The sequence below is a fragment of the Thamnophis elegans genome, chromosome 14 (genome assembly GCF_009769535.1).
Source record: "Thamnophis elegans isolate rThaEle1 chromosome 14, rThaEle1.pri, whole genome shotgun sequence".
In the NCBI taxonomy this organism is placed as follows: Eukaryota; Metazoa; Chordata; class Lepidosauria; order Squamata; family Colubridae; genus Thamnophis; species Thamnophis elegans.
Genome location: NC_045554.1, coordinates 42,286,526 through 42,310,540, shown reverse-complemented (window position 1 = coordinate 42,310,540; position 24,015 = coordinate 42,286,526). Strand labels below are relative to the sequence as shown.

The 24,015-nt window shown below is 45.0% G+C and overlaps 1 protein-coding gene across 2 annotated transcripts in view; it reads left to right on the top strand.

The window, feature by feature from the left end:
• ZNF423 (zinc finger protein 423) overlaps positions 1 to 24,015 on the top strand; it is a 316,344-nt gene that overhangs the window by 142,064 nt on the left and 150,265 nt on the right. For both annotated transcript variants that reach the window (XM_032231464.1, XM_032231463.1), the window contains exon 4: positions 11,812 to 15,038. In XM_032231464.1, coding sequence (XP_032087355.1) covers positions 11,812 to 15,038 — 3,227 coding nt within the window. The remainder of the gene's footprint in view (positions 1 to 11,811; positions 15,039 to 24,015) is intronic.

The following is a 24,015-nucleotide window of genomic DNA, read 5'->3' as shown; positions in this document are numbered from 1 at the left end:
ATAAGGTTTGTGTTGATAAACATTCCTCTGAAAGACTGTTTGCTAAGCCTTGCTGACTGTGAATGAAAGGAATTCACAGTCGTGTAAATAAAAGAGGTTTTGCCGGGACCAAGACTCTGCTTCATGCTTTTTAAGGAAGCCTGGGTCAGAACAGTAATGTACAAAAGACATCAGCATCCACATATGCCTATCCCAGATCCTTGGGAAGGACTCAGGCAGATAAAAATACCAAATTCAGCCCAAACATCTGGCGGGCAGCACCACATATTAATAAAGTTCTAGGAATTCCACCCTCGAAAACACTTGCTTCTGTCATCCATGAGTATGTGTTAGGCAATTAACACCGTCTCCTGATTTATTATCTTGTCACCTTGTCACGACTGACAGATTTTGAGGAGGGTCCGGGACTCCTGTCTCGCTTCCAAGCAAGGAAAGAGCTATGAATAAGCTGGATTCAGCGGGGAATTGTGACACCGATTTCAGCGGTATTATAACAAGGATATAACATCATCTCAAGAAGGATTGCACTTGTCATCAGAGCTCCATCTTTGAAAAGAGAAAAGGGGGTGTGTGTGTTTGTGTGTGTGTATACAAATGGCTCCCCTTGCAATGTACAGTATTTTTGATTCACTCCATTCACAGAAACTAGCAAACTATTCAAAGAAAGGAAGTTGCCTCTTCAGCAAAGGGTTTTGTGGGGCCCGTGTGAGATGTGTCATTAGATTGTTGGAGGCTGGCTCATCCCTGTTAAATATGAAAACCCCAAATCATGAACTTAGACATAGAATAACTTTATTGTCACTTTAAATGTACACCAATCGGCGTGCATTAAAATTAAATTTTGTGGCATGCAGTTCTCAAAGGGGCACCGCCTCCAATATACACTACATGGTTGTTGTTCCATTTCCATTCCATTTCCATTTATTAGACTTGTATGCCGCCCTATTCCCCGGAGGGACTCAGGGTGGCGAACAGACATATGTTAGTTGGGAAGTCACGTCCGAGCAATTGCAATCCCCATGGACAATGTTCCTCCAAGCCTTCCTGTCCTCTACCATCCTCTGGAGTCCATTTAAGCTCACACCAACTGCTTTGGTGACTCCATCCAGCCACTTCATTCTCTGCCGTCCCCTTCTCCATTTGCCCTCCATCGTTCCCAGCATGAGGCTCTTTTGTTGCCAGTGATGTCTCTGCTTTTTAGTAGGATGTCTAGATTTGCCATCGCTTTCCTCTCCAGGAGCAAGTATCTTTTAATTTCTTGGATGCAATACCCATCTGCAGTGATCTTGGAGCCCAGGAAAATAAAATCTGTCACTACCTCCATTTCTTCCCCATCTATTTGCCAGAATTTTCTCTTCGGGGTTGATAAGAAACAAATTTGGGATCCGTCCATGTCATGTCCTCCTTTCCAGGGTTATCGGCCAAAAATAGTTCATCTTTTGATTCATACTAGATTCCATACATGCAAAACAACCTTGCAGACGTTGGTTTTAGCCAAGCTTCTGACTTACTTTTATTTCTAAAATTATTTCTTCTTCTTCTTCTTCTTCTTCTTCTTCTTCTTCTTCTTCTTCTTCTTCTTCTTCTTCTTCTTCTTCTTCTTCTTCTTCTTCTTCTTCTTCTTCTTCTCCTCCTCCTTCTTCTCCTTCTTCTTCTCCTTCTTCTCATTCTTCTTCCCCCTCCTCCTCTTCCTCCCTTTCCTCTTCCTCTTCCTCTTATTCCTCCTCCTCCTCCTCCTCCTCTTCTTCTTCTTCTTCTTCTATTTCTCCTCTCCTCCTCCTCTTCCTCCTCCTTCTCTTCCTCCTCCTCCTCCTTCTTCTATTTCTCCTCCTCCCTCCTCCTCCTCCTCTTCTTCCTCTTCTTCCTCTTTTTCTCCTCCTCCTCCTCCCCCTCCTCTTCTTCTTCCTCTTGTTCCTCTTTTTCTCCTCTGCCTCCCACTCCTCCTCCTCTCCTCCTTCTCCTCTGTTGTGAAGCAAACCACCATCTTCCATCTTCATTTTCTTTTCACAAATGTCTTTGAGCCTCAGGCAGATTCCATCAGCAATAAAAAGCCTATGGAAATAGGAAATAAAAATGGAGCATTCCTGCAATCCAGGGCTTTGTACTCACCTGTTTGCGGGGGAGGGGAGACAAAAGGATGGCGATTCCTAGAAGGGTTGAGTCCCTCCTGAGGTGATATCCTGGAGCTACTAAGAGTCACCATGCTCAAATTGCCTGATCTCGGTTGTTATTTTTACAACAGGAAAATGCAGGTTTTTCGAGAAACAATTTAAGAGGGACCTGGAACAAAGAAGTGGGTGTTTTGTGAGTGGCCTGTTTCCCAGAATAACAGAGTTGGAAGGGACAATGGGTGTGCGTAAACGCACCAGAGTGCCTACCGACCCTGTCCTAATATTCCCTTGTATTTGTATCCATTTCTTGTATTCATAATCATGTTTATACATATATCGGTTCTCTAATTCAAAGTCTTCTACCCAGCCCCCAACTCAAACAAGGGACCCTTATACTATTCCAGAGAAATGCTTGTCCAATTTCTTCTTTAAAACCTCCAGCATTGGAGCATTGGAGCACTGGAGCACCCATAATGTCTGGGGGCAAATTATTCCACTGTTGAATTGTTCTCACTATCAGGAAATCCCTCCTTATTTCTAGGTTGCTTCTCCCTTTGATTCATTCCCATCCGTTGCGTCTTCTTCTGCCTTCAGGTGCTTTGGAGAATAGGTTGACTCCCTCATCTTTGAGGCAACCCCAGATTAGTCACTTTTCCTGGGAGAGCCCATCACCTCCATCTCTGATGTCAATGAACCCATTTCTAAGTTCAGGAACAACCAAGGATGTGTGATCCTTAGCAGAGAAATACCTAGCAGGTACTAACTTCTTACTCGGATCAACATGCCCAGAACAGTGTTTTTCAAGCTTTGTAAGGTGAGATGTGTGGACTTCAACTCCCGGAATTGTCATAAATACGTACTACCTGCTTCTGACTTTGATTAACATCTTGGAAGTCAGCTAAAGTTAACAAAGGGCTGCCATCGCTTTCCCCTTTCTCCTTCTCCGTCCCTCTCTCTCCTTCTCCTTCTCTCCTCTTTCTCTCTCCCCTCCACTCACCAATTCCTGTCCACCTGTCTTTTTCTCTCAAACACATTCACACATATTGTGGGCAGTGAGGAAGATGGTCTTCATGGAGATACAAGCTCTGTTGCAAAAGGGACTTAAAGCATGTTTTAAGTCCAGAACAGCCCACTAACTCTCAGAAGTAGCTTGAACAGACATTTCCCCAATTCAATGAAGTATAAGGAGGAGTTGGAGAAGGACAGCATAACCGAACTGGCCAATCTTAATAAAAGTAGCCTTAGAGTTTACAGATTAAGAGAGTTGGAAGGGACCTTGTAGGTCATCTTCCAAAAACCCACCCACCCACCCAAGCAGGAGACCCTACACCATTTCTGACAAATGGCAGTCCAGTCTCTTCTTGTAAGCTTCCAGTGATGAAGCTACCACAACTTCTGAAGGCAACTTCTGTTCCATGGGTTGATTGTTCTCACTGTCAGAAGGTTCTTCCTTATTTCCGGGTTGAATCTCTCCTTGTTCAGTTTCCATCCATTATTCCTTGTCTGGCCTTTGGGTGCTTTGGAAAATAGCTTGACCCCCTAACTCCTCTCTGTGGCAGTCCCTCAAATATTGGAAGATTGCTATCATGTCTCCACTGGTCCTTCTCTTCTCTAGACTAGTCTTGCCCAGTTTCTGCAACCATTCCGAGGTGGCGCAGTGGGTAGAGTGCAGTACTGCAGGCCACTTCAGCTGACTGCTATCAGCAGTCAGCGGTTCACATCTCACCGGCTCAGGGTTGACTCAACCTTCCATCCTTCCGAGGTGGGTAAAATGAGGACCCAGATTGTTGGGGGCGATATGCTGACTCTGTAAACCGCTTAGAGAGGGCTGAAAGCCCTATGAAGCGGTATATAAGTCTAACTGCTATTGCTATTTTTCATATGTTTTAGCCTCCAATCATCCCCTAATCAACCTGGTTGCTCTTCTCTGCACTCTTTCTAGAGTCTCAACATCTTTTTAAATAGTTTTAGCCTTCCTGTAGGGCTGATTTCCTGGTCTGATTTATGCAGTAGGGATAACACATGTACAGAGTGGGGTTTTTTTTAAAGGTAGTTTCTTTAGGATATCATTTTCCATGCTGTGATGTTAAAACTTAGCAACTAGGCTTCTGTTCATTGGGCCAAAACACACCAGACCAGAGTCCTGGGTTGTGTGACCACTGACACACACCTACATATATACGCCTGCCTGTACATACGTATGTGTAAAAATGCACAGATAATTCTTAAAAATTTCCATAGGAATTGGCTGAGCTATTATTGATTCACCGAGCACGGCAAAACATCACTGCATGAATTAGCAAACAGCTGTTTCTAATTTGAGTTTAGAACTGTACACAGAGGAACTTGTTTTAGTGTTCACTCCTTTCATTTATAATGAATTTTAATCACCGCTACAGGTGAGAAAAATGTAGAAACAAGCTTGTATCTTGTGGAAGAAACAAAGGAGAGACAGATGCTAACAGATTTACAGTCTGTGATAAAAGGAAATGTTTTGGTACACTTTACATGTAATTAGGGTGCAGCTGTTTGCGGTCCCAAACCGTGATGCTCCGAAGAATATACTGTCTCTTCGAGCCCGGAGGGAGCAGAGCGAGAATAGTGATCCAATCCTGAAAGCATTGCATTTATTCCTGAATCTCACATAAAACTTTCTCTGCTCCACCCTTCTTCACATCCTTTATGGAGGAGGATGGTGCAACTTGCTAAAGGAAATTCATGGGGGGGGGGGGGGCGCGGCAGGGAAGAGGGTCTGATTCTATCCCGAGTTTGATTTGAAGTATTTATCTCTCGACCCAAGGGTTTCGGAGTTTAATCAGGGAGTCGGTTCCTTGATTGACAGGGCAGTTCAATGCATGGATGCAAACCAGCTGGAGTTCAATGGTTTTGTCCCAAGGAGTGGCAAAGGCGGAGGGGGAGGGGGGGAGAGAGAGGGAGAGAGAAAGAGAGGGAGGGAAAGAGAGAGAGAGGGAGGGAAAAGAGAGGGAGAGGGGGAGGCAAAGAGATAAAGAGGGAGAGGGGGAGAAGGAGAGGGATGGAGGGAGAGAGAGGGAGAAAGGGAGAGAAAGAGAGAGAGGGAGGGAGGGAAAGAGTGGGAGGGAGAGACGGAGAAAGGGAGGGAAAGAGAGAGGGAGGGAGGGAGGGAGGGAAAGAGAAGGAAAGAGGGAGGGAGAGGGTGGGAGGGAGAGGACTGGAGGCAGGGAGAGGGAGGGAAGGAAAGAGGGGGGGAACAAGATAAACAGGGAAAGAGAAGGAGGGAGGAGTGTGTGTGTTTATAGGTAATAATTAGGCTGCTTTTTATGGATATTTTGGGAAAGGATTTCTTGATTAGAACCGTCTTTTCTAAGCTGCCTAGACAAGATTTTGCACTGGAAAATGGGCAGCCCTGATCTTTAGAAGAGATGCAGGCAGTCCTTGACTTGTGACGATGCTTAGTGGTTAAGTGATCCAAATCGTCCCTACCGCCTCACCTGAGCCAGGCCGAGGTGGTTGAATTGCACCCCTGCCTCTGTGGCACCGGGCAGCTTACGAACAGGGCAAAACCAATCCATTAATTCAGCCAAGTGTACCCCGAAATGTACAACAGCTAAATTCAAATGTCTTTTTCCCTCTTCATTATCTCTTGGTTCTCTCTCTTTTTTTTTTTGAAAAACAAAATATTTTTTGTGGCACTGAAGCCCCGTCGAAAAGACAAATGAGGTCTGGGTATGATTTATATGATGGTTTGAAGAGCCTTCTTGTTACGAGAGGATGCAGCGTGTTTATTTGGGTGCATCCTGTTTGCAATTAGCTTTCTTGTGATGAAGATAAATGTAGGTAGTCTTGTAAAAGGCACCGAACATTAAGCGGCTAAATAGCTGCACTGTTTAGTGATGGATTATTGACTGCTTGTTGTGGACATAGCGGTGACCTCCGCATCTTTCTCAACCCATCTTTTTTTCATCAACCGCTTAACGTCTTTCTCCTCCGAATTAAACTTCCATCGCGGGGATGCTGCAACCATCAGAAGTGTGAAAACCCGTCATAAGTCACTTTTCCATGCCATTGTGACTTTGAACAGTCACTCAAGGAATGGTTGTACATTCAGGACTCTTAGTGGGTTGAAGAGCAGACCCTCTGAATGTTTTAACTAGTGGTGAAATTCATTTTTTTTTACTACCAGTTCTGTGGGCGTGGCAGGGGAAGGATACTGCAAAATCCCCATTCCCTCCCGATCAGCTAGGACTCGGGAGGCAGAGAATAGATGGGGGCGCGGCCAGCCAGAGGTGGTATTTGCCAGTTCTATGAACTACTCAAAATTTCCGCTACCCGGTTCTCCGGAACCTGTCAGAACTTGCTGAATTTTACCCCTGGTTTTTACCCTATTGGGAAGGAGTTGCCGGGGCCATTCGGAAACTTAAGAAAATGTGGAGAGAGAGAGAGAGAGAGAGAGAGAGCCACTGGCCATTTTTGTGTCTCTACAATTAATTGAGAGAACAACTTGCCTCCTGGAGTTGTGTCTGCCCATCACTGGAGCATTGCAAGAAGAAAGGGACAATATTTGTCCAGGATGCAATGAGGCAGTGATGATGGACCTTTTCGGTGAGCAGTGCCCAAAGCGAGTGCACCCCCCCCAAAATGTAATGCGAATGCCTCCAGGCATGTGCCCAGTCCCCCCTCCCTCGTGCATGCATGCGCATCCCCAGCACAAGCACCCCACCCCCTGCCCAATTTTGGCTTCCAGGTTGGTGCAGGAGGCCTTCCAGGCCCATAACGGGCTGCAGTGGGGGAATGCACATGCACTCTCAAAGTGCAATGCGAGCGCCCGGCCCCCAGCACATATGCACATGTGCCCCCCCCTTGTATGTGCCCCATGCATGCACAGCAGCGATCTGGAGACCGCATGTACAGTGAAGCTGGGATGGGCAGACGGCTGGTGTGCCCACGGAGAAGGTTCTGCGTGCCATCTGTGACATACATGCCATGGGTCTGCCATCACGGGAATAAGGTCTCCCGCTACGGCAGGGGGCTGGGCTGCAAGACCTCCAAGGTCCCTTCCAGCCCTAGAAATCTATGATTCCCTGATCCTCCTTTTAAAACTCTCTGACCTCCTCCCCTCCCCTTCCCCTATAGTAGCGGCAGCAGCTTGAATTTCCCCGGAGGAGCCCAGCTGGCACGAGGTGGGAATAAGCCTGTGCAGTGGTTTGCTGGTCCTTCCTCGCTGAATTTAATCGAGGGAGCAAGCAGGCAGCCAGCTGAATCTCTCCAACCAGAAGACCCTATTAATTCAAGTCCTTCGGGGTAGGTGGGTGGTGAGGAGACCTCCCCCTTCCCGGTCGGTGGTGGGAGGCCTCCTGTGACAATAGCTGACAGAGGCTGTCCAGGGCAAGGTTTGGAAACTCGCTCATTACGGCCTCTGTCATTGATTTACAATTGGCAGAGTTCGGCTTTAATTTCTCATCCGTGCAAGTCATGATCGGAGGCGCCAGCAGCACAAATGGGGCATGGGGAGGCGGGCGCGACGCATTAGGCCCCTCAAACAAAATGGAGAGATTTTTTCCCCCCCTCGTGCAGGAGGGACGGCGGGAGCTCGCAAGAAGCATCCCCCCTGGCAAGCGTTTGCTGCTGCTTCTTCCCGGCTTTGCCTTCAGGGGTTGCAAAAGAGGCAAGTTGGGGTGCGTGCTGCTTGTGGATGGACCCAGGCCCAGATCAGTTGACAGGAAAGACATGGGGGGCTAGGGGGGAGAAAAAAGGCATAGTGTTCTAATGGGCACTGAAATGTTATGCTTGAAATGAGCAGGGTTGTGAGGCGGGGGGAGGGGTGAGGAACGAGGAAAGAGCTAATAGCAGGAGGACAGATGCACCAATGGTCAAAGTGGAAGAAGAAAAGTCATTGCCTGACACAAAGAATGAGTGTGTATATTTCGATATCTTCTATCCCTGCCTCCATCTCCATCTTCTACCTTTATCTGTCACCTTATCTTTCTATCTCTGATCTTCTCTGTCTCTCATCTCTCTCTCTCTCATCTCTCCCTCTCTCTCTCCATCTATTCATCCAACCATTTTATCCATTCTATCTATCTCTTTCTATTCAACTTCCATCTCTACTTCTCTTCTATCTTCTACATCCATCCATCCATCCATCCCTATATCTGTCTGTCTGTCTGCCTGCCTGCCTGCCTGCCTGCCTGCCTGCCTACCTACCTACCTACCTACATACATACATATTTATTTAATTTGTACGCCGCCCTACTCCCGAGGGACATCGGGCGGCTAACAACCAAAGGGGGGAAGGGGATACATACATACATACCTCTCTATCTACATACATTCCTTCCTACCTACCTATTTTATCTACCTACCTACCTCTACATCCATCCATCCCTATATCTATCTATCTATCTATCTATCTATCTATCTATCTATCTATCTATCTATCTATCTATCTATCTATCTATCTATCATCTACCTACCTACCTACCTACCTACCTACCTATATCTCATCCATCCATCCATCCATCCATCTATCTTCTGTCTGTCTATCTATATCTCTCTATCATCTGTATCTCCTCCGTCTTGTCTATCTGCCCATCCATCCATCTTCTCTCTCTCTCTCTCTCTCATCTCTCTATTCATCTCCATCTCCATCTCATCTGTCCCTCCCTCCCTCCGTCCAATCTCTATTTCTATTCAACTTTACCTCTGTCTTTACCTCTCTTCTATCTTCTATATCCATCCATCCATCCATCCATCCATCTATGCTATCTATCTTCTATTTAAATACCTACCTACCTAACTACCTACCATCTCTCTCTCTCTCTCTCTCTCTCTCTCTCTCTCTATCTCTATCTCTATCTCTATCTCTTATCTATCTATCTATCTATCTATCTATCATCCATCCATCCATCCATCCATCCATCCATCCATCCATCCATCCATCCATCCATCTATCCATCCATCTATCTATCTATCATCCATATTTCTCACTCTCTATATTATCTCCATCTCCATCGCTGTATATGTCTGTCTCATATACAATTCCATTGACCGATTAACCATGTAAAGAGAAGCGGAAGAGAGAGCCTGGCCAATCCTGTCCAGGGAAATGTTTCAAAGCAGAGAACGAAAAGACCCCCCACCCCACCCCCACCCCTCGGGAGAAGGAACACAGTCTGTGTAATACAGCTTTACGCCAAAAGCCATTTTGACACTGCTGAGATGATGATGGCTTGTTGTTCACACCGAGAAGAGCTTCACTGTCACAGCGCAGTCCAAAGCAGGCAGGCTTGAATGTCGGTCATTCCGCATTGGGCTGGACTTCCTCCTAAGAAAATGCACATTCGATTTCAGCCATAAATACAAAGGAGGCCGATGGGGAATTACAGTGGTGGAGGATGCTGGAGGGTTGGTGATTTGGGGAAGGAGGGTACCGGCCTACATCCTCCTTGGTGTGAGTTTTATAGAGTTGCGGTACAATCCCAGAGAAGGCCATCTTCTCTCTTCCCATGGTTCCAGCCTCACACAGGCAAGGAACAGGCCTGGGGATAGGCTTCCAATTACCCGCCCGAGTGTTTGATTGCTGAATGAAAGTTGTGTTTTATTATTTTTCTTTTGTTCACAAAGTGTTTTGTTTTGACCTTGCACTTCCCCTCCCCTGTGGTTGTAAGCCGCCCTGAGTCCCCTCAGGGAAAAGGGCGGCATATAAATCCCAATAAAACCAAAAACCAAACCAAAACCAAGGAACCCGGTCAGAAAACTTAGCTCAAGGACATGAAGGGGTGAAACGTTTGGGAGGCTAAAGCTTTCATTTTCAAAACCAGCTGTGCCAGCCTTACAGAAAGCATTCAAATATTGTTTGAGCTTTTTCAAGAGTGTTTTTATTCATTTATGAATCTTAGATGCCACCCGTCTGGTCTTAGACACCACGCTAGGCAGCCCACAATCAGGAAAAGCAACAAGAGGAAACATTCAAACATAAACATGATAAATACTAACGTCAACATGTTGTGGACCTCGTCTGACAGCCGCAATCGACCCCCAATATTTTTTGGTTATTAAGTGAAACTGTCAGGTTTCTGAAAGATGCCCTAATTAATTCATGAGCCTTGAGCCAAGTTTCAAAAGAAATTGCCCTCTCAGCGAACTGGTAGTAAACTGGTTAGGAACCAACCATTGGGCGGCACGATGGTTAGAGTGCAGTATTACAGACTGACTCTGCCCACAGCCCGAAGTTCTATCCTGATGCATTCAAGGTTCCTTCCAAGGTCGGTAAAACGAGGACCCAGATTGTCGGGGCGATGTGCTGACTCTGTGAGCCGCTCCGAGAGGGCTGTAAAAGCAGTACGAAGTGGTATATAAGTCTCGGTGCTACTGATACACATGGATCCTCAGAGCAGAAGGAACTAGGAAGAGTTGAGCAAGGATCCGTATCGTTCTTGTGCGTTTGTGAACCATGCAGACATGAAAAAGAGTAAAGCAATTGTAGTGACTGGTGTTTGCATTGGGGGAGGAAGGTGCCACATGTGTAGAATCAGCAGTCCTTTGATCGATTCCAGTCGAACCCCGTTTTCCTTTCCTTTGAAAGGGGAAAGATCCGCATAAACCCAACCTGGCTATATCAAATCAGTGTCCCAAATCCGGTATTTTATTCCACAATATGGTGAAATTCCCCACCTTCCACCCTCCCTCCCTGGACAAACAGATTCCTAGGCACCACGTTATGGAAATGCTTGCCATCTCCGGCTACTGCCGGACTGGTTGCCATCTCACTGCGGAGTTGGCAGACACGCTGGGCACGAGGCTGGCACTGCAGCCCGACTGCCTCCCGGCACGGAGAGATCCAGAGATCCCCTTAAAGTTAGATCTCCTCGGTTGAAGAAGTTGCCTCTCCAGCTTGCAAAAATAATTTTTTAAAAAATGAAACCCCCTCGACACTTATGGGTGGCTGGGGAGCCATTGGACACATCGTCCCATTGAGCTTTGTCCCATCGTTTCTGGATTGTTTTTGTGGCACGAAGGGGTTTGGGAGGAAAAAAAAATATCTTAGCTTGCTTATGTGGCACGGTTATTCAGGGCTGGGTGGGTGACGGAGAGGGTCTGGCTGCCTTCTCTCATTGTCAGCCTTCTACATTTCGGACCGAACGGCTGTTTCCAGCCAATATGATTTGAAATCCGTTCTGACTTATATCTACAGGGGGGGAAAAATATGGGTTTGCGTTCCAGCACTTAATGCAGCATCCGGAGACGCTCTTAAGAAATGTTTCTGTCGCTCTGAGCCTGGTTGCTTTCTCTTTCCTTGACTGGCTGTTTATTGCTTGGCAATCGAGTAGACAGGTGTTAAACCTGCTTGGGGGGTGGAGGGGGAGGACGGGACCAGGAAGGGCAAATGATCTCCTGCAACTGAAAGTAGAAACTGATTTTTTTTTTTTAAAGAGACCGTTTTGTGCAAGGAGGGAGGATTTCTTTTTTTCTTCTACTCCAATATCCCTTTAAGCTGTGGTGCTGTTGGTTCTTTCGGGGTTTTTGTTTGTTCTCCAGCAATGGGTTTTCTGTTTCCTTCCTTTCTCTCCCCCCCCCACCGCCTGCTTTCTTTTTCTCCCTCCCTCCCACCGCCGGGTGGTAGCAGAAGGACCATAGTGTTGTGGAACCGGCTGGCTTTGTCCCTGTTTTCGCAGATGCCCTGGGAATTGTTTCTAATCTCCTTTCTGCTTTCCCATTACAGATGGCGAAGACGACCCGCAACTCTCTTGGGTAACTTCGTCTCCCTCCAGCAAAGACGTTGCATCACCCACTCAGATGATAGGAGATGGTTGTGATCTCGGCATCGGAGAGGAGGAAGGGGGGACCGGCCTGCCTTATCCCTGCCAGTTTTGCGACAAGTCCTTCATTCGCCTGAGCTACCTTAAAAGGCACGAGCAGATCCACAGCGACAAGCTACCATTCAAATGCACCTACTGCAGCCGGCTTTTCAAGCACAAGAGGAGCAGGGACCGGCACATCAAGCTGCACACGGGGGACAAGAAGTATCACTGCCACGAATGCGAGGCGGCCTTCTCCCGCAGCGACCACCTCAAGATCCACTTGAAGACCCACAGCTCCAGCAAGCCCTTCAAGTGCACAGTCTGCAAGCGGGGCTTCTCCTCCACCAGCTCCCTCCAGAGCCACATGCAAGCACACAAGAAGAACAAGGAGCACCTGGCCAAGAGCGAGAAGGAGGCCAAGAAGGACGACTTCATGTGCGACTACTGCGAGGAGACCTTCAGCCAGACCGAAGAGCTGGAGAAGCACGTTGTGACCCGCCATCCTCAATTGTCCGAAAAGGCTGACTTGCAGTGCATCCATTGCCCGGAGGTCTTTGCCGATGAGAATTCTCTCCTGTCCCACATCCACCAAGCTCACGCCAACAAAAAACACAAGTGTCCCATGTGCCCTGAGCAGTTCTCTTCCGTGGAAGAAGTTTATTGCCACTTAGATAGCCATCGGCAGCCTGATTCCAGCAACCACAGCATCAGCCCGGACCCCGTCTTGGGCAGTGTGGCCTCCATGAGTAGCGCCACGCCCGATTCCAGTGCATCGGTGGAACGGGGCTCCACGCCCGACTCGACCTTGAAACCTTTGAGGGGACAGAAGAAAATGAGATCGTTGGAAAGGGAAGAAGGCCAGGCTTGGTCAAAGGTTGCCTACAGCTGCCCTTACTGCACCAAACGCGACTTCAACAGCCTTGCTGTTTTGGAGATCCACCTGAAGACCATCCATACGGATAAACCTCAGCAAAACCACACATGCCAGATTTGCCTCGAATCCATGCCTACCTTATACAACCTGAACGAACACGTGAGGAAAGCGCATAAAAACCACGCCTACCCGATGATGCAGTTCAGCAACATCTCCGCTTTCCACTGTAACTATTGCCCGGAGATGTTCGCCGATATCAACAGCCTGCAGGAACACATCCGTATCGCCCATTGTGGGCCGGGAGCCACGACGCAAGATGGCAACAACGCCTTCTTTTGCAACCAGTGTTCCATGGGCTTCCTGACCGAAGCGTCTCTGACGGAGCACATCCAGCAAACTCACTGCAACATTGGGAACTCGAAGTTGGATTCCCCCGTGGTTCAACCATCCCAGTCTTTTATGGAAGTTTACTCCTGTCCGTATTGCACGAACTCGCCCATTTTTGGCTCCATCCTCAAGCTAACAAAGCATATCAAAGAAAACCACAAGAACATTCCACTGGCTCACAATAAAAAGTCCAAAGGTGAACAGAGCCCGGTGTCTTCGGACGTTGAAGTTTCTTCCCCTAAAAGGCAACGGCTTTCCGCCAGCGTCCATTCGGTTTCCAATGGGGAATACCCGTGTAATCAATGTGAATTGAAGTTCTCCAACTTTGAAAGTTTCCAGACCCATTTGAAGTTGCACTTGGAGTTGCTGTTAAGGAAGCAGTCGTGTCCTCAGTGCAAAGAAGACTTTGACTCCCAGGACTCTCTCCTGCAGCATCTCACTGTCCATTACATGACGACCTCAACGCATTACGTCTGCGAGAGCTGCGATAAGCAATTTTCGTCGGTGGACGACCTTCAGAAGCACCTCCTGGACATGCATACGTTCGTCTTGTACCATTGCACCCTGTGCCAAGAGGTTTTCGACTCCAAAGTATCCATCCAAGTGCACCTGGCAGTCAAGCACAGCAATGAGAAAAAGATGTACCGCTGCACGGCCTGTAACTGGGATTTCCGGAAGGAGGCGGACCTCCAGATCCACGTGAAGCACAGCCATTTGGGCAACCCGGCCAAGTTGCACAAGTGCATCTTTTGCGGGGAGACCTTCAGCACAGAGGTGGAGCTGCAGTGCCACATCACGACCCACAGCAAAAAGTACAACTGCAAATTCTGCAGCAAGGCGTTCCATGCCATTATTCTGCTCGAGAAGCATTTGCGGGAGAAGCATTGTGTCTTTGATGCGGGCGCTGAGAATGGCACGGCCAATGGCATGACGCCAGCCAGCAAGAAGGCAGAGTCGACAGATATCCCGAACATGCTGATCAAAAACCCAGACACCTCCAATAGCCACGAAGCTAGCGAGGATGACATTGACGCCTCCGAACCTATGTACGGTTGCGATATCTGTGGAGCTGCGTACACGATGGAGGTCCTGCTGCAGAACCACCGTTTGCGGGATCATAACATCCGACCTGGGGAGGATGATTGTTCCAGGAAGAAAGCGGAGTTCATCAAAGGGAGTCACAAGTGTAATATCTGCTCGAGGACCTTTTTCTCTGAGAATGGCCTCCGGGAACACATGCAGACCCATCGGGGCCCGGCAAAGCATTATATGTGCCCTATTTGCGGGGAGCGCTTCCCATCGCTCCTGACCTTAACGGAACATAAAGTAACTCACAGCAAGAGCTTGGACACAGGCACGTGCCGGATCTGCAAAATGCCACTGCAGAGCGAGGAAGACTTCATTGAGCACTGCCAGATGCATCCTGACCTTCGGAATTCCCTCACCGGGTTTCGCTGTGTGGTCTGCATGCAGACAGTCACCTCGACTCTGGAGCTGAAAATCCACGGGACGTTCCATATGCAAAAATTGGTGGGGAACTCGGCCGCGTCATCGCCCAACGGCCAGGCGGCGTTGCAGAAACTCTACAAGTGTGCTCTGTGCTTGAAAGACTTCAGAAACAAGCAAGACTTGGTGAAACTGGATGTTAATGGTCTACCATATGGACTGTGTGCTGCTTGCATGGCTCGGAGCACCAATGGACAGTCCTTGGGCCTGACTGTACCGGACATTAGCGAAAGACCTTGCGGTAGCCTGAGATGTCCAGAGTGTAGTGTCAAATTTGAAAGTGCCGAAGAGCTAGAGAGCCACCTCCAGCTGGATCATCGAGACCTGACGCCTGAAACCAGTGGCCAAAAGAAGGGTGCACAGACATCCCCCATACCCAGAGTAAGTATTACCATACATTTTTATAAATGGATCAGTGCAAATCTGTATTCAAAACTTTACATGTTCAGAATGTATACAGGTGATTGTTGATCAATGACCACTTACTCAGGGACTGCTCAAACGCACAATTGTGCTAAATGAGTGGCATTTACAATTGGTCTTTGAAGTGCCAGCAGTCACAACATCACCGCAATCATGTGATCACAATCTGGGTGCTTGGCAATTGGCCCAGAATTTTGACCAACTCCAACATCCTGCAGTCACCTGATTCTCATTTGCAACTTTCCCTATTGGCTTCCCCTAAACAGTGGGGAAGCCTGCAGGAAGTCGGAAGTCATGATTGTGATTCTTGCTTAATGACCTACCAGGACAGAACTGCTATCACTAAGTGATGTGGTCATGTGACATTGCACTTTGCAACCACGTTGTATGGTGAATGGAAATTCTGGTCCCGGTCATTAAGCAAGGATTTAATGACAGCTGGGGGGCTTCTGGAACTGCTGTCACTAAGTGATGTGGTCATGTGACATTGTACTTTGCAACCACATTGTAGAGTGATGGAAATTAAGCAAGGATTACTTGTACTGGGTTCCATTAGGAGAATGGAATTTGCATTCTATTCCATACTAAAAATGCCTTTCTGTCTCTTCCAAAGCCCCTTAGCATTGGTGCAGACAATTCTGTATATGAGAGTTCTATGTGAAATTGGATAACATTTTGGATTGGAGTATGTCCTTCATAACAGTCATTATTCTGAAAAACTTGAGTATGAATGCCTCATTGCAAAAATGAAGCAGCATAAGTTTCATTTTTCATTCTTTTTTTTCCTTTTAAGGATAAACGTTTCTCGATTTTAAGTCATGGTGGTGGTGATGCTCTTTAGATAAGTCATGTGACTTTATTTACAGACTGGATCATTTGCTGGAAATAAAGATTGTTTCGTGGTTAAGTGATCATGAAATGCCATACCCTAAAAATATTTGTGTAAAGCCTTATTCCTTTGCAAGCTAATTCTAAGCAGAGTTGGAAAAAATTGCTGTCATCTGCCTGGAAATTATTGGACGGTGAAGCAATGCATCTCAGTCAAAAATTAATTTTCTTACTGATATTTTTTCAATTAGAAATAACTTTTTGCAGGGAGGATAATTGGATAATTTCTGGATCGCATTTCTTTGGGTCCTCTTAACATTTCTAAGGGACACAGAGGCTCAGTGGCTAAGATGCTGGGCTTGTTGATTAGAAAGGTCAGCAGTTCGGTGGTTCGAATCTTCGGACAGTGCTGGCTCTTTGGCTTTGAAACGGAGATGAGCACTGCCCCCTAGAGTCAGGAACGACTAGCACTTATGTGAGAGGGGAATCTTTACTGTTACCTATGTCCTGATGGAAAGCCATTCATCAGTCAAAAAATGACTTGCCTCCAGAAGTTGTGGAAGCCCCAACACTGGAGATTTTAAAAAAGGGATTAGACAACCGTTTGTCCGAAGTGGCATTGGGGTTTCCTGCTTGAGCAGGGGGGGGGGTGGACCAGAAGACCTCCAAGGTCCCTTCCAACACTATTATTCTGGTCCAACACCCATCCAAGGATGTTTCATCCTCCCTTGAGTCTGGAAACCCCCTGATGAAGCAACTTCCTGTGATGAAGCTTCACCCAGGAAGCTTTTGCCAGTGAGGGGCAATATGTTGGGATCAAAGGATTTCGGGGAGGGGGGGTGGAGCTTTGAAACACTCCCAAGCTAAAGCTCCTTTTCGCTTTGTTTCACTCCATGCTTTGGCGCGGTGCTCCCTGGAGGTCAAATGAATCAGCGACTAGACCGGTCTCCAGCTGTGATATACGTCTAAATCTGCAGAGAATAAAACACAGAATGGAAACACCACTCCCTTCAGCGTGAAGCCTCTTGGGCTTTTCGTCGTCCTGAACTACTTATTATCCTGGTCTTTCTACTTTTTCTTTCTTTCTTGATTTTGCACTTTGCCCTCTGCCTCTTCAAGAACAGGCCTGGGCTTTTATGTCAGGCTAATTCTGGCTGCAGTACTTCAAACTCTCACGGCACTATTCTTCTGGCTACCTCACAGTCGCCGCGAGTGGAAATGGATGGCGTCCCCTTCGCACCTACTTTTAACTACCTCCCTCCAAGACGCGCTTCCACATTTCATCTTATCTCTGGAGGGACTTGAAGTTCCTCAACAAAGTGAATGTGTTGAATGGTATCCCGAGAGAGAGTGTGTGTTTTTTTTTCCCTGTAGAAGAGAATGAAAAAAAATATAGATAACAGAATTCAGGTGGCTCAACGGCTAAGACGCTGAGCTTTTCAATCAGAAAGGTCGGTAGTTTGCCAGTTCGAATCCCCAGCGCCATGTAACGGAGTGAGCTCCTGTTAGATGTCCCAGCTTCTGCCCACCTAGCAGTTCGAAAGCACGTAAAAAATGCAGGTAGAGAAATAGGGACCCCCTTTGGTGGGAAGGTAACAGTGTTCTGTGCCCCTTCGGCATTTAGTCATGCCGGCCACATGACCACAGTGATGTCTTCAGATAGTGCTGGCTCTTTCGGCTTTGGACTGGAGATGATCACTGCCCTCTAGAGTCAGGAACGACTAGTACGCATGTGCAAGGGGAACTTTTACCTCTTTACCTAAGTTAGGAACTCAAGAATTCCCAGCCTTATTCTCATCCTTATAGAAGTCGCTTTCTGACTACACATGCACAGCGACAGTGATTTTTTTTTACTACCGGTTCTGTGGGCGTGGCATGGTAGGCGTGGCAGGGGAAGGATACTGCAAAATCTCCATTCCCACCCCCACTCTGGGGCCAACCAGAGGTGGCATTTGCTGGTTGTCCGAAGTACTCAAAATTCCCGCTACCAGTTTTCCAGAACCTGCTGAAATTCACCCCTGCACAGAGACATACGTATATGTTTCTGCGTATATTACTAATTCTGAATAAGACTGCTTGCAAGTCAGCGCAAAGATTTTAGCAGATTTCAGAATTATAGGTAGGGGGCCCCTAAAGAGCTCATAGCATTTTTCAGAGAACAGTAAATTTCCGTAGCTCTTTTTAAAGAGCTACACCGAAGATAGTTAGGGAAGCTAAATTGAACAACACACCGTTCTCCGTTTTCTAATCTCTTGTTGATTTGTAGTACAACAGGTAAAATGTAGTTTTTACACAGCCAGCCTTGTATGTGAAACACCAACTGAGCTGTCCGAATTACGTTACTACTCTATAATTCTTGACCAGGTCTTTTTCTTCTTCTTTTTCTTCTTCTTTTTTTCCAGGATCATTATTGATTTTTCCCCTCTTTTACACAGAGCCTAACAGTGGAGGATTAGGGGAAAAAGGCATAGTCAGAGAAAAGCTATGTTGAGATTACATGAAAAACAGGCGGAGTACAAGTTTCGATGAAGTACAACCCCGTCTCGGTATCTCGACTCAGAAAGGATAGAAAAGGGGACGTGAAATGTAGGAAGTGCTGTGGATTTCAGGACTAACCAGGGCAGCTCGGAAACTTAGCAACTTGGACATAGAAAAGTCTCACAATATCTTAAAAGTAAACACTGGGAGGGAAAGTATTGTGGTAAAGAAGCTTTTGAGAAACAACTACGGCTAAGATGATGAGATAATTTTTTTTTCATGTGGTAATTCTCTTTTAATGGCTTGGGATAGCATATCCTGGAAGGGAGTGTGTGATCCTTCCTTCATTCCCTCCCTTCTCTTTCTTTCTTTCTTTCTTTCTTTCTTTCTTTCTTTCTTTCTTTCTTTCTTTCTTTCTCCTTCTCTCTTTCTTTCTTCCTTCCCCTCCCTCCCTCCTTTCTTTCTTTCTTTTTCTTTCTTCTCCTCCCTCCCTCCTTTCTTTCTTCCCTTCTTCTTTCTTTCTTTATCCTTCTTTCTCTCTTTCTTTCCTTCCTTCTTTCTTTCTTTCTTTCTGTCTGTCTCTTCCTTCCCCTCCCTCCCTCCTTTCTTTCTTTCTCTTTCTTTCTTCCCCCTCCCTCCCTCCTTTTTTTCTTTCTTCCCCTCCCTCCCTCTCTCCTTTCTTCCTTTCTTCCTTCCTTCCTTCCCCTCCCTCCCTCCTTTCTTTCTTTCTTCTCCCTCCCTCCTTTCTTTCTTCTTTCTTTCTTTCTTTCTTTTTCTTCTCCCTCCCTCCTTTCTTTCTTCTTTCTTTCTTCTTCTTCCTTCCTTTATTTCTTTATCCTTCTCTCTTTCTTTCTTTATCCTTCTTTCTTACTTTCTTCCTTCCCCTCTCTCCCTCCTTTCTTTCTTTCTCTTTCTTTCTTCTCCCTCCCTCCCTCCCTCCTTTCTTTCTTTTTCTTTCTTTCTTTCTTTCTTTCTTTCTTTCTTTCTTTCTTTCTTCCCTCTTTCTTTTTTCTTTCTCTCTCTTTCTCCTCCTCTCTTTCTCCCTCCTTTCTCTCTCTTGCTCTCTCTCTCTCTTTCTTTCTTACTTCCTTTTCCTCTTTCCTCCCTCCCTCCCTCCCTCCATCCTTTGACAATTCATAAGAGTAAAGTCTAGTCATAAGTCACTTTTTTTTTTAGTCCTGTTACAACTTCAAAGGGTTCCAAAATGAATGGATGCAAGTGAAGTATTAGCTGTATGAATTCCTGCACCGGGCAACAAGCTCTCTTTCCTGAGGTTGCTTACAAGCAGCCAGACTTTCTACTGCTCGGTGCGGTAATGTAAAGTGACTTGTTCTGCAAGGAATAGAAATAGAAGGAAATTTTAGCCATTGGCTTCTAATGCACTTCGCCTTCTGACGTGATTGCTTTAAATTTTAATCCTGATGCTAATCGTTCCTAGGCATTTTGTCCTTGGGTCATTGCTAAGAAGGTACAACCTTGCCACTTTTAAATACAAATCTCTTGTCGGATTGAATAAAACAAGGAAGTGCCATTGCCTCTTCCTTGTTCTCCAGCTAAGCTTCCACAGCCTGATACAGGAAATGCATAATAAACGAGAAAAAGGGGGAAAAAAATAAAGAAAGGGGTGTGGGGGGGGAACCAAGTCCTGTTTCAATATAGATTTCTGGAATTTTCTAGAATTCATATTTTTAATTCCAAAAGGGAATATGTGTGAGCTATTCTATCGATACCATCTGATTTCTTTCCCATTTTTTTTATTTTTTACATTCTTTGCACATATCACCGCGTGAATGGTGTGGTATCTGGGTATCATACATTTCAGTACACATAAACATAATCTTATTACCCCTAAATATTGCATTTCATTTCCATTATTTCATATTATTTATACATGTCTTTTGTCATCACTCTTCATTTCTAAACGTTCTTTCTGTCATTTGTATATCTTAACATATTAATATATAATTACTATTATCCCCCTCTATTTTCTACCCCTATTTTAACTTTCCCCCTTTTGTATCGCTATAATATTCAAAGAGGTGTTTTCCACCTCTTTTGTTGTTCATATTTCCTTAATTAAATCAAAATTTCATCCTTCATTCTTCCATTATTCAGTATCCCCATATAGTTTTATTACCAATCACAATCATTTATGCATTTAAAATATTTCTATTCATGTTCTTTCCAATTCTTCAATTCATATAATTTTACTATTAACACACAAACTTACACACACACACACACACACACACACACCTAATCACCCATTGTTTAATTCTAACATTTCACTGCTATTAATATTTTATACATATTTAGTAGGAGAGTCATTCAAAATCTAATTTTACATTTTTTCATATCTATTTATATTAAAATATTATCCTGATATCTATCACACTTTCTTTAACGTCTTTTTCTGCAATCACATTCCTCTTATTTAAAGACCAAACACGTTTTATTGCGAGGAATAAAACATTTGGAATACAAAGAAAGATGCACCAGGATCAACTGGTGTTACATTTTCACTGATCAGTAAAACATTCTTTAAAAAAAACCCCCCACTGTTTTTCAGGTATTTTGGAGCAGAATGTACAATTTTACTGTTTTGATTTGATAAAGCTGGTCTTGCATTAACATCGAAATCGAAAGTTGAATCACTGGATTCTGATGGCTTTCTTGAATGGTGAACTCCCATCTTAATGCTTTCCATGAGCTTTCAGATACACAAATCATTCAAACTTTCAAAATAAAGCTGGAAACACCTCATTGATGGATTATTTCTGTCCCTAGAAAATGGTCCTGGATGCTGGATCTTTGTTGAAAGAAGCAAACGGATTAACAACAAGATTAAGAACAAGAGGCAATAGATGGAAACGAATCAAGACAACCAACCTAGAAATAAGGATAAATTTCCAGACAGTTAGAATAATTAATTAATGGAACAATAACTTGCATCTAGAAGTTGTAAATGCTCCAACACATTTTTAAGAAGAGATTGCACAAGCATTTCTCTGAGATGGTATAGGACTTCCTGCTTGAGCAGAGGGTTGGACTGGAAGACCTCCAAGATCCCTTCCAACTCTGCTACTCTGTTATTCTGCTATCCATCCTACCTACCTTCCTTCCTTCCTTCCTTCCTTCCTTCCTTCCTTCTCCATCACTGGAGGTTTTTAAGAAGAGATTGGACAACAGTTTATCTCAAATGTTATAGGGTTTTCTGCTTCAGCAGGGGGTTGGACTAGAAGACCTCCAATGTCTCTTCCAACTTGATTATTCTATTATTCCTGCATTCAGTAACTAGTGGTGATAATATCTACTTACTATATAGACACATTTTTTTCCAACATCTATCTCTAATTTGATCCTTTTGGTTTTTCAATAATCCACCCATTGCCACTCTGAATCCATTCGACATGTCCCTGTTGTCTTCTTTCCACATTTCTCATCATTAGAACCTTCTCCAAAGAGGTAGATCTTTACCTTGTTCATCTGAAGTAGGGTGATCTGATCCGTCTCATTTGGGGCTTGAGAAGTCTAGGTTGACTTATTCAATTATCCATTTGTTTGCTTTCAGTTGGCTGCCTATATGGCCAAGCCCACAGCTCATCTCCATCATATTTTAACCTAGAAGTTTAGAAAAAAAATGCCAAAACAACCACACCTGTCGGCCAACATCAGAATAATGCTCTACCTTTGATACGTCTGTAAAACCTTTCGCTTTTACCCTATCAAGAAACATTTGTTGTAGCTCCTACTTACAAATGCCAACACCAATGCCAACACCAATGAAAGAATAAAGGTATTGGCCTAGCAAAGTATCAGGGCATTTTGGAGTCATTCAGAAGCATTTGCTGGCTATAATTCTTTACCTGTGACTTGGCAAATGAAGATGCAAAGCAATTGGGTTAAGGTTGGTGCACAACAGTGAAAATACCTTGATTTTTCTTTTTCTTTTTTCCGGTTTTAATAAGTTTTTATTTTAGACACATAAGCACATCAACAAAAACAAACACATAACTTAAAATCAACATAGGAACAATAAGTTCCATCGTATATCATACCGCAGTTCCAAATCGGTTTCTTTGCAGTTAGTGTTTTCCCTACTATACATTTCTATCTTGCATTCATAATCTCCTTATTCGTTATCCATTTTTATGTACAATTCTTTATTTATTTATACTTAGCTACTTATGACCAAATATTATTTACCTATATTATGCTTTATATTTTTACTGTCATTTATTTTCTTACATACAGTTATAAGTATACATTCACATAATTATTCTTTTTCTTTGCCATTCTTATATTATTATTATTATTCCATTTGAAAGGTTATAAGGTATAGTTTGAAATGCTTTGTTTACCATCCTTCGCACCTACTATGACACCACCTTGTTTTCTCTTTCTTTTCTTTTCTCCCTCCCTTCCTTCTCTACTTCCTCTCTTCCTCCTCTCCATCCCCTTCTTCCTTCCCTTACCTCTTCCCTACTTCTACCCTTTTTCTTCTCCTTCCTACCTTCTCTCCTTCTCTTTCTTTCTCTTCCTCCCTCCTCTTCTTCTTTTTCTCTCCCTTCCACCCACCTTCCCTTACCGAGGTGGCGCAGTGGTTAAATGCAGCACTGCAGGCTACTTCAGCTGACTGCAGTTCTGCAGTTCGGCTGTTCAAATCTCACCGGCTCAAGGTTGACTCAGCCTTCCATCCTTCCGAGGTGGGTAAAATGAGGACCCGGATTGTTGTTGGGGGCAATATGCTGACTCTGTAAACCGCTTAGAGAGGGCTGAAAGCCCTATGAAGCGGTATATAAGTCTAACTGCTATTGCTATTGCTATTGCTATCTTTCTTCTTCCCTTACCTCTCCTCCACACTTCTTCTTCCTCTCCTACTATCTCTCCTTCTCTTCCTCTCTCTTCTACCCTCCACTCCTTTCCATTCCTTCGTCCCTCCATTCTCTACTTCCTTGATTTTTCTGGAGCCAGCCAGCCGAATGGATTTCAGATGAAAGGGATGAGCATTCACTGTGATCTCTTGCCACAATGATTTGCGTTATTGCAAGGAGTGCTTTATGCAAATGAAGCCACCACTACAATGGCACATGCTTGGTTACAACTTACTTTGAGAAATGATGGAACTCTTTTTGTCCCAACGGATTTTCATTCTGTGTACGTGTGGAGTGGGTAGATTCATGTTTTTGATATTTTTGTACGTTCAGGATATTCATGTCGGTACATGATGTAGCCATTAGACCATAATATACCTCTTTGTTCTGAAAGTCTCGATAGTTTGGTGTGCACAGTACTTGTCTTTTTTGTGAAGAGTAGTGATGCTGGAGGGATTTGAACAGTTTATGGAGATTTTCACACATGGGCAGTATTTATGTATGGAACTTATTATCTGCTTTTCATAGTAACTGAAACTCCGAAGAGGGTGGTACAGATTACAACATAGGATAATAGAGCTGGAAGGGACCATGGAGGTCTTCTATTTCAACCCCCTGGTCGAGCAGGAGACTTTATACCAGAGGTGATATTCAGCAGGTTCTGACAGGCTCCGGAGAACCAGTAGCAGAAAATTTGAGTAATTCGGAGAACCAGTAAATACCACCTCTGACTGGCCCCACCCCCATCTATTCTC